The 9524-nt window shown below is 49.0% G+C and overlaps 1 protein-coding gene across 3 annotated transcripts in view; it reads left to right on the top strand.

Annotated features, from left to right (window-relative positions):
- The window catches only part of LOC106572701 (adenylate cyclase type 6), a 116263-nt gene that overhangs the window by 100633 nt on the left and 6106 nt on the right, over nucleotides 1-9524 (top strand). For all 3 annotated transcript variants that reach the window (XM_045696368.1, XM_045696369.1, XM_045696367.1), the window contains exons 16-21: nucleotides 344-502; nucleotides 603-778; nucleotides 1232-1267; nucleotides 5280-5412; nucleotides 7353-7616; nucleotides 8258-8462. In XM_045696368.1, the coding sequence (XP_045552324.1) occupies nucleotides 344-502; nucleotides 603-778; nucleotides 1232-1267; nucleotides 5280-5412; nucleotides 7353-7616; nucleotides 8258-8462 (973 nt within the window). The remainder of the gene's footprint in view (nucleotides 1-343; nucleotides 503-602; nucleotides 779-1231; nucleotides 1268-5279; nucleotides 5413-7352; nucleotides 7617-8257; nucleotides 8463-9524) is intronic.

Here is a 9524-nt window from a genome sequence, read left to right as displayed (position 1 = left end):
AGCTGGCTTCTCTGTTCAGTTGGCTTCTCTGTTCAGCTGGCTTCTCTGTTCAGCTGGCTTCTCTGTTCAGCTGGCTTCTCTGTTCAGCTGGCTTCTCTGTTCAGCTGGCTTCTCTGTTCAGCTGGCTTCTCTGTTCAACTGGCTTCTCTGTTCAGTTGGCTTCTCTGTTCAGCTGGCTTCTCTGTTCAGTTGGCTTCTCTGTTCAGCTGGCTTCTCTGTTGAGCTGGCTTCTCTGTTCAGCTGGCTTCTCTGTTCAGCTGGCTTCTCTGTTCAGCTGGCTTCTCTGTTCAGTTGGCTTCTCTGTTGGTTGACATGTGATTTAAGACTGTGTGTCTCTCTCTAGTTGACCTGTGACCGAGAGGGCTTGGTGGACTGTGTGGTGCGTGAGAGGAACCTGTCCTCCAGCTTGCTGACCCTGTGTCTACTACACAACCTGACCCAGTCAGCACAGGATGGACTGACCCTGTGCCCCAGCCAGCCCACACCATGCCACTTCCCTGAGGTGAGCCCAGCTGGGACACTACTGTGTGTGTGTGTGGTGTGACTACTGTCTGTGTTTAATAACATTGTTATAACTTTCTATGCCCCCCCCCCCCTTCCAGTATTTCTGCTACAGTGTTCTCCTGACCCTGCTGGCCTGCAGTGTGTTCCTCCACATCAGCAGTATAGGGAAGCTGGCCCTCATGGTGCTGATCCAGGTCACCTTCCTGCTGCTGGTGGAGTGGCCCCAGGTGGCCCTGTTTGACAACGCAGACCTGCTGCTCACCGCCAGCACCCTGTGAGTTAAGACACACACACACACACACACACACACACCCTGTGAGTTAACACACACCACACACACACACCCTGGGAGTTAAGACACACAGACATACACCACACACACACTCACACACACACACACCCTGTGAGTTAACACACACAGACACACACCACACACACACAGCCTGTGAGTTAAGACACACAGACACACACCACACACACACACACACACACACACACACACACACACACACACACACACACACACACACACACACACACACACACACCCTGTGAGTCACTAACTGTAGCCTACTGCCCACCCGCCCACCCTAACCCTAGCCCACCTCAAATAGTATTTGTTCAAGTAGTACTTGTTTTCATTAAAATACTTAAGCTGTGCAAAGCACAAAGCTCTTGTCAAGTGTTGAAACTATTTCATAAATGTGTGTTTTATTTTTTTCCCTAGGATTCCTAGTTTCAATGAAACAGCTACAGAGACATGGTACGTTCATTACTGTCTTCAGGTCTTATAGTGTCAATGTTCTGTTACCATGTCTACTCCTAGACTGAGTCCATCCTCCCCCTGTCTCCTCTCAGCTCAATGTTCTGTTACCATGTCTACTCCTAGACTGAGTCCATCCTTCCCCTGTCTCCTCTCAGCTCAATGTTCTGTTACCATGTCTACTCCTAGACTGAGTCCATCCTCCCCCTGTCTCCTCTCAGCTCAATGTTCTGTTACCATGTCTACTCCTAGACTGAGTCCATTCCCCCCCTGTCTCCTCTCAGCTCAATGTTCTGTTACCATGTCTACTCCTAGACTGAGTCCATCCTCCCCCTGTCTCCTCTCAGCTCAATGTTCTGTTACCATGTCTACTCCTAGACTGAGTCCATCCTCCCCCTGTCTCCTCTCAGCTCAATGTTCTGTTACCATGTCTACTCCTAGACTGAGTCCATCCTCCCCCTGTCTCCTCTCAGCTCAATGTTCTGTTACCATGTCTACTCCTAGACTGAGTCCATCCTCCCCCTGTCTCCTCTCAGCTCAATGTTCTGTTACCATGTCTACTCCTAGACTGAGTCCATCCTCCCCCTGTCTCCTCTCAGCTCAATGTTCTGTTACCATGTCTACTCCTAGACTGAGTCCATCCTCCCCCTGTCTCCTCTCAGCTCAATGTTCTGTTACCATGTCTACTCCTAGACTGAGTCCATCCTCCCCTGTCTCCTCTCAGCTCAATGTTCTGTTATCATGTCTACTCCTAGACTGAGTCCATCCTCCCCCTGTCTCCTCTCAGCTCAATGTTCTGTTACCATGTCTACTCCTAGACTGAGTCCATCCTTCCCCTGTCTCCTCTCAGCTCAATGTTCTGTTACCATGTCTACTCCTAGACTGAGTCCATCCTCCCCCTGTCTCCTCTCAGCTCAATGTTCTGTTATCATGTCTACTCCTAGACTGAGTCCATCCTCCCCCTGTCTCCTCTCAGCTCAATGTTCTGTTACCATGTCTACTCCTAGACTGAGTCCATCCTCCCCGTCTCCTCTCAGCTCAATGTTCTGTTATCATGTCTACTCCTAGACTGAGTCCATCCTCCCCCTGTCTCCTCTCAGCTCAATGTTCTGTTACCATGTCTACTCCTAGACTGAGTCCATCCTTCCCCCGTCTCCTCTCAGCTCAATGTTCTGTTACCATGTCTACTCCTAGACTGAGTCCATCCCCCCCCCGTTTCCTCTCAGCTCAATGTTCTGTTACCATGTCTACTCATAGACTGAGTCCATCCTCCCCCTGTCTCCTCTCAGCTCAATGTTCTGTTACCATGTCTACTCATAGACTGAGTCCATCCTCCCCCTGTCTCCTCTCAGCTCAATGTTCTGTTACCATGTCTACTCCTAGACTGAGTCCATCCTCCCCCTGTCTCCTCTCAGCTCAATGTTCTGTTATCATGTCTACTCCTAGACCTAGTCCATCCTTCCCCTGTCTCCTCTCGACCAGGAATGTGATTGGTTGGTTGATTGATTGTAGCCCTGTCTCCTCTCAGCCAGGAGTGTGATTGGTTGGTTGATTGATTGTAGCCCTGTCTCCTCTCAGCCAGGAGTGTGATTGGTTGGTTGATTGATTGTAGTCCTGTCTCCTCTCAGCCAGGAGTGTGATTGGTTGGTTAGTTGGTTGATTGATTGTGGTCCTGTCTCCCCCATCCAGCCAGGAGTGTGATTGGTTGGTTAGTTGGTTGATTGATTGTGGTCCTGTCTCCCCCATCCAGCCAGGAGTGTGATTGGTTGGTTAGTTGGTTGATTGATTGTGGTCCTGTCTCCCCCATCCAGCCAGGAGTGTGATTGGTTGGTTGATTGTAGTCCTGTCTCCTCTCAGCCAGGAGTGTGATTGGTTGGTTGGTTGATTGTAGTCCTGTCTCCTCTCAGCCAGGAGTGTGATTGGTTGGTTGATTGATTGTAGCCCTGTCTCCTCTCAGCCAGGAGTGTGATTGGTTGGTTGGTTGATTGTAGTCCTGTCTCCTCTCAGCCAGGAGTGTGATTGGTTGGTTGATTGATTGTAGTCCTGTCTCCTCTCAGCCAGGAGTGTGATTGGTTGGTTGGTTGATTGTAGTCCTGTCTCCTCTCAGCCAGGAGTGTGATTGGTTGGTTGATTGATTGTAGCCCTGTCTCCTCTCAGCCAGGAGTGTGATTGGTTGGTTGATTGATTGTAGCCCTGTCTCCTCTCAGCCAGGAGTGTGATTGGTTGGTTGATTGATTGTAGCCCTGTCTCCTCTCAGCCAGGAGTGTGATTGGTTGGTTGATTGATTGTAGTCCTGTCTCCTCTCAGCCAGGAGTGTGATTGGTTGGTTAGTTGGTTGATTGATTGTGGTCCTGTCTCCCCCATCCAGCCAGGAGTGTGATTGGTTGGTTAGTTGGTTGATTGATTGTGGTCCTGTCTCCCCCATCCAGCCAGGAGTGTGATTGGTTGGTTAGTTGGTTGATTGATTGTGGTCCTGTCTCCCCCATCCAGCCAGGAGTGTGATTGGTTGGTTGGTTAGTTGGTTGATTGATTGTGGTCCTGTCTCCCCCATCCAGCCAGGAGTGTGATTGGTTGGTTGGTTGATTGTAGTCCTGTCTCCTCTCAGCCAGGAGTGTGATTGGTTGGTTGATTGATTGTAGTCCTGTCTCCTCTCAGCCAGGAGTGTGATTGGTTGGTTGGTTGGTTGTAGTCCTGTCTCCTCTCAGCCAGGAGTGTGATTGGTTGGTTGGTTGATTGTAGTCCTGTCTCCTCTCAGCCAGGAGTGTGATTGGTTGGTTGGTTGATTGTAGTCCTGTCTCCTCTCAGCCAGGAGTGTGATTGGTTGGTTGATTGATTGTAGCCCTGTCTCCTCTCAGCCAGGAGTGTGATTGGTTGGTTGATTGATTGTAGCCCTGTCTCCTCTCAGCCAGGAGTGTGATTGGTTGGTTGGTTGATTGTAGTCCTGTCTCCTCTCAGCCAGGAGTGTGATTGGTTGGTTGGTTGATTGTAGCCCTGTCTCCTCTCAGCCAGGAGTGTGATTGGTTGGTTGATTGATTGTAGTCCTGTCTCCTCTCAGCCAGGAGTGTGATTGGTTGGTTAGTTGGTTGATTGATTGTGGTCCTGTCTCCCCCATCCAGCCAGGAGTGTGATTGGTTGGTTAGTTGGTTGATTGATTGTGGTCCTGTCTCCCCCATCCAGCCAGGAGTGTGATTGGTTGGTTAGTTGGTTGATTGATTGTGGTCCTGTCTCCCCCATCCAGCCAGGAGTGTGATTGGTTGGTTGGTTAGTTGGTTGATTGATTGTGGTCCTGTCTCCCCCATCCAGCCAGGAGTGTGATTGGTTGGTTGGTTGATTGTAGTCCTGTCTCCTCTCAGCCAGGAGTGTGATTGGTTGGTTGATTGATTGTAGCCCTGTCTCCTCTCAGCCAGGAGTGTGATTGGTTGGTTGGTTGATTGTAGTCCTGTCTCCTCTCAGCCAGGAGTGTGATTGGTTGGTTGGTTGATTGTAGTCCTGTCTCCTCTCAGCCAGGAGTGTGGTTGGTAGGTTGGTTGGTTGGTTGGTTGGTTGGTTGATTGTAGTCCTGTCTCCCCCATCCAGCCAGGAGTGTGATTGGTTGGTTTGGTTGATCGTGGTCCTGTTTCCTCTCAGCCAGGAGTGTGGTTGGTAGGTTGGTTGATTGTAGTCCTGTCTCCTCTCAGCCAGGAGTGTGATTGGTTGGTTTGGTTGATCGTGGTCCTGTTTCCTCTCAGCCAGGAGTGTGGTTGGTAGGTTGGTTGGTTGGTTGGTTGGTTGGTTGGTTGGTTGGTTGGTTGGTTGGTTGGTTGATTGATTGTGGTTCTGTCTCCCCCATCCAGCCAGGAGTGTGATTGGTTGGTTGGTTGGTTGATTGATTGTGGTCCTGTCTCCCCCATCCAGCCAGGAGTGTGATTGGTTGGTTGGTTGGTTGATTGATTGTGGTCCTGTCTCCCCCATCCAGCCAGGAGTGTGATTGGTTGGTTGGTTGATTGATTGTGGTTCTGTTTCCCCCATCCAGCCAGGAGACTGTGACCAAGGTGTCCCTAAAGGTCATGACTCCTGTCATCCTTACGGTGTTCATCCTGGCTCTGTACCTGCATGCTCAGCAGGTGGAGTCCACCGCACGCCTCGACTTCCTGTGGAAGCTGCAGGTAGGACCCGGCCTCACGCACACTGGTCCAGAAGGTGGAGTCCACCGCACACCGCGTTTATTGTATCTGGTGACACCACTCAAATTTTAGAGCTCAGCCTTTCTCCATTTATCAAACGGATGCAGCAGAGTGACGTTACTCTCACCTCTGGTCGAACTTCAGTGGAATACTGTACCAAAAACCAATCAGCATTCTGATTTCCTCTCAATACCTGTAGACAGACAGACAGTGATGTGGTTGACCCATTCCCCTGTGTCTGTCCCCTCCAGGCCACAAGCTTTTTAACCTCTCTGGGGTATGTGGGACGCTAGCGTCCCACCTGCGGGACACACTATTCAACAGCCAGTGAAATAGCAAAAGAAAAGCTTTACGGCGAAAGCAAATTTTGCAATAATCTGAGTACAGCGTTCAGACACTAATCAAACCCGCCATTTTGTGGAGTCAACAAAAGTCAGAAATAATATTATAAATATTCACTTACCTTTGATGATCTTCATCAGAATGCACTCCCAGGAATCCCAGGTCCACAATAAATGTTTGTTTTGTTCGATAAAGTCCATCATTTATGTCCAAATACCTCCTTTTGTTCGCGCGTTCAGTCCACTACTCCAAATGCAGGAAGCGCGCGCAAATGTCATGACGAAAAGTTAAAAAAAGTTATATTTACGTTCGTAGAAATATGTCAAACGATGTATAGCATCAATCTTTAGGACGTTTTTTAACATAAATCTTCAGTAATATTCCAACCGGACAATTCCAATGTCTTCAGAAAAGAAAAGGAACACAGCTAACTCTCACGTGAGCGTGCGCCTCTGAGCTCATGTAATTTTCTCACTCATCAATGTCACGCCCTGACCTTAGAGTTCCTTTTTATGTCTCTATTTTGGTTTGGTCAGAGCGTGAGTTGGGGTGGGCATTCTATGTTCCCTATCTATGTTTTGTATTTCTGTGTTTTGGCCTGGTATGGCTCTCAATCAGGGACAGCTGTACTTCGTTGTCGCTGATTGGGAGCCATACTTAGGTAGTCCTTTTTCCACCTGTCTGTGGTGGGAAGATGTTTTTGCATTGCTGTGAGTAGCCTGCGAAACTGTTCGTTCGTTGTGTTGCTTCTTGTTTTGGTTTTTGCTGGTTCACCGTTTATATTAAAGTATGATGAACCCAACCCACGCTGCGCCTTGGTCTCATTCCAACAACGGACGTTACAATCAACTTCCAGGCCCTCTTGTTCACTCCATATTCACAGTAGAAGCATGAAACAACGTTCTAAAGACTGTTGACATCTAGTGGAAGCCTTGGGAAGTGCAAAATGAACCCTAAGTCACTGTATACTGGATAGGGAATCACTTGAAAAACTACAAACCTCAGATTTCCACACTTCCTGGTTGGATTTTTCTCAGGTTTTTGCCTGCCATATGAGTTCTGTTATACTCACAGACATCATTCAAACAGTTTTAGAAACTTCAGAGTGTTTTCTATCCAGGTGTCAAAATACTACCCCCTACCCTAGAGAAGTTAACAAACCATTTCCCCATTCCCCTGTGTCTGTCCCCTCCAGGCCACAGGCTTTTTAACAAACCGTTTCCCCATTCCCCCGTGTCTGTCCCCTCCAGGCCACAGGCTTTTTAACAAACCGTTTCCCCATTCCCCTGTGTCTGTCCCCTCCAGGCCACAGGCTTTTTAACAAACCGTTTCCCCATTCCCCTGTGTCTGTCCCCTCCAGGCCACAGGCTTTTTAACAAACCGTTTCCCCATTCCCCCGTGTCTGTCCCCTCCAGGCCACAGGCTTTTTAACAAACCATTTCCCCATTCCCCCGTGTCTGTCCCCTCCAGGCCACAGGCTTTTTAACAAACCGTTTCCCCATTCCCCCGTGTCTGTCCCCTCCAGGCCACAGGCTTTTTAACAAACCGTTTCCCCATTCCCTCGTGTCTGTCCCCTCCAGGCCACAGAGGAGAAAGAGGAGATGGAGGAGCTTCAGGCCTACAACCGCCGGCTCCTCCACAACATCCTGCCTAAAGACGTGGCTGCCCACTTCCTGACGCGGGAGCGGCGTAACGACGAGCTCTACTACCAGTCCTGTGAGTGTGTGGCCGTCATGTTCGCCTCCATCTCCAACTTCTCTGAGTTCTACGTGGAGCTGGAGGCCAACAACGAGGGAGTGGAGTGTCTCCGGCTGCTCAACGAGATCATCGCAGACTTTGACGAGGTTTGTTTCTTTGTTTGTACTTCTTTTAATCTTCCAAGAGCCCATGAAGTAAGAGGGGGGAGGGAGGGGAGGGAAGGAGGATGAGGAGGACTGAGGGAAGGTGGAGGAGTGGAAGATTCAGAAGTATAATGGAGGGAGATCGTAGATTACATAGGAATAGTCTGTAATGAAAGCCACAAATCAGCAATAGAGGGAGCAATAACAGTAGTCTGTGCATGATGACACATGTTCAGTGTCTACGAAAGAAGAAAAAGAAGACTGTAGTACGTAATGCTCTTCCTTTCCCCTGATGACAATCCTTTGACTACATTTTTACATGACATTTTAGTCATTTAGCAGATGCTCTTATCCAGCTAGGTGGGACAACCACATATCTCAGTCATAGTAAGTACATTTTTCCTCAATAAAGTAGCTATCAGCAAAGTCAGTGCTAGTAGGGGGGGTGAGTGTTAGCCTTTCGTGAACTATCTTTTTTCCTTTTTTGACTTGCTTTTCCCAGTCTGAAAAATGTATTAACCCCTACAAAAATGTCCATGAATTATAATCCACAGAATAATTGAAATTTCCTGTTGCTGCAGGATTTTTTTTCCTGCTGTAGCAAACTGTCTCAAATAAAGATCCTACGTCTGTTCGCCCCCCAGATCATCAGTGAGGACAAGTTCCGCCAGCTGGAAAAGATAAAGACCATCGGTAGCACTTACATGGCAGCCTCTGGCCTCAATGACTCTACCTACGACCGCGAGGGACGATCGCACATCCTGGCTCTGGCAGACTACGCGATGAGACTCAAAGAACAGATGAAGTATATCAATGAACACTCCTTCAATAACTTCCAGATGAAGATAGGTGAGTTCCTGGACCTATAGTAGAGATAAGGTAGGGTGGTATGGTAGCAGGAGGAGGTGTAGTAGGAGTAGTAGCAGGAGGAGTAGTAGCAGGAGGAGTAGTAGGAGGAGTAGTAGTAGTAGGAGGAGTAGTAGTAGCAGGAGGAGTAGTAGCAGGAGTAGTAGTAGTAGCGAGGAGGGAGTAGTAGCAGGAGGAGTAGTAGTAGTAGGAGTAGTAGTAGGAGTAGTAGCAGGAGGAGTAGTAGTAGTAGGAGTAGTAGCAGGAGGAGTAGTAGTAGGAGGAGTAGTAGGAGTAGTAGTAGGAGGAGAGTAGTAGCAGGAGGAGTAGTAGTAGTAGGAGGAGTAGTAGCAGCAGGAGGAGTAGTAGGAGGAGTAGTAGGAGTAGCAGGAGGAGTAGTAGTAGCAGGAGGAGTAGTAGTAGTAGGAGGAGTAGTAGCAGCAGGAGGAGTAGTAGGAGTAGTAGTAGGAGTAGCAGGAGGAGGAGAAGTAGCAGGAGGAGTAGTAGGAGGAGTAGTAGGAGTAGCAGGAGGAGGAGTAGCAGCAGGAGTAGTAGTAGGAGGAGTAGTAGCAGGAGGAGTAGTAGCAGGAGGAGTAGTAGGAGGAGTAGTAGGAGTAGGAGGAGTAGTAGGAGGAGTAGTAGGAGTAGCAGGAGGAGGAGTAGCAGGAGGAGTAGTAGGAGGAGTAGTAGGAGTAGCAGGAGGAGGAGTAGCAGCAGGAGGAGTAGTAGGAGTAGTAGTAGTAGCAGGAGGAGTAGTAGCAGGAGGAGTAGTAGGAGGAGTAGTAGGAGTAGCAGGAGGAGGAGTAGCAGCAGGAGGAGTAGTAGGAGTAGTAGTAGTAGCAGGAGGAGTAGTAGTAGTAGGAGGAGTAGTAGGAGGAGTAGTAGGAGTAGCAGGAGGAGGAGTAGTAGCAGGAGGAGTAGTAGGAGTAGTAGTAGTAGGAGTAGCAGGAGGAGGAGTAGTAGTAGCAGGAGGAGTAGTAGGAGGAGTAGTAGGAGTAGCAGGAGGAGGAGAAGTAGTAGCAGGAGGAGTAGTAGTAGTAGGAGTAGTAGCAGGAGGAGTAGTAG

The sequence above is a fragment of the Salmo salar genome, chromosome ssa15 (genome assembly GCF_905237065.1).
Source record: "Salmo salar chromosome ssa15, Ssal_v3.1, whole genome shotgun sequence".
NCBI classification, from domain to species: domain Eukaryota; kingdom Metazoa; phylum Chordata; class Actinopteri; order Salmoniformes; family Salmonidae; genus Salmo; species Salmo salar.
Note: the sequence above shows the minus strand (reverse complement) of the source record. Positions and strands in the feature narration are given on the sequence as shown.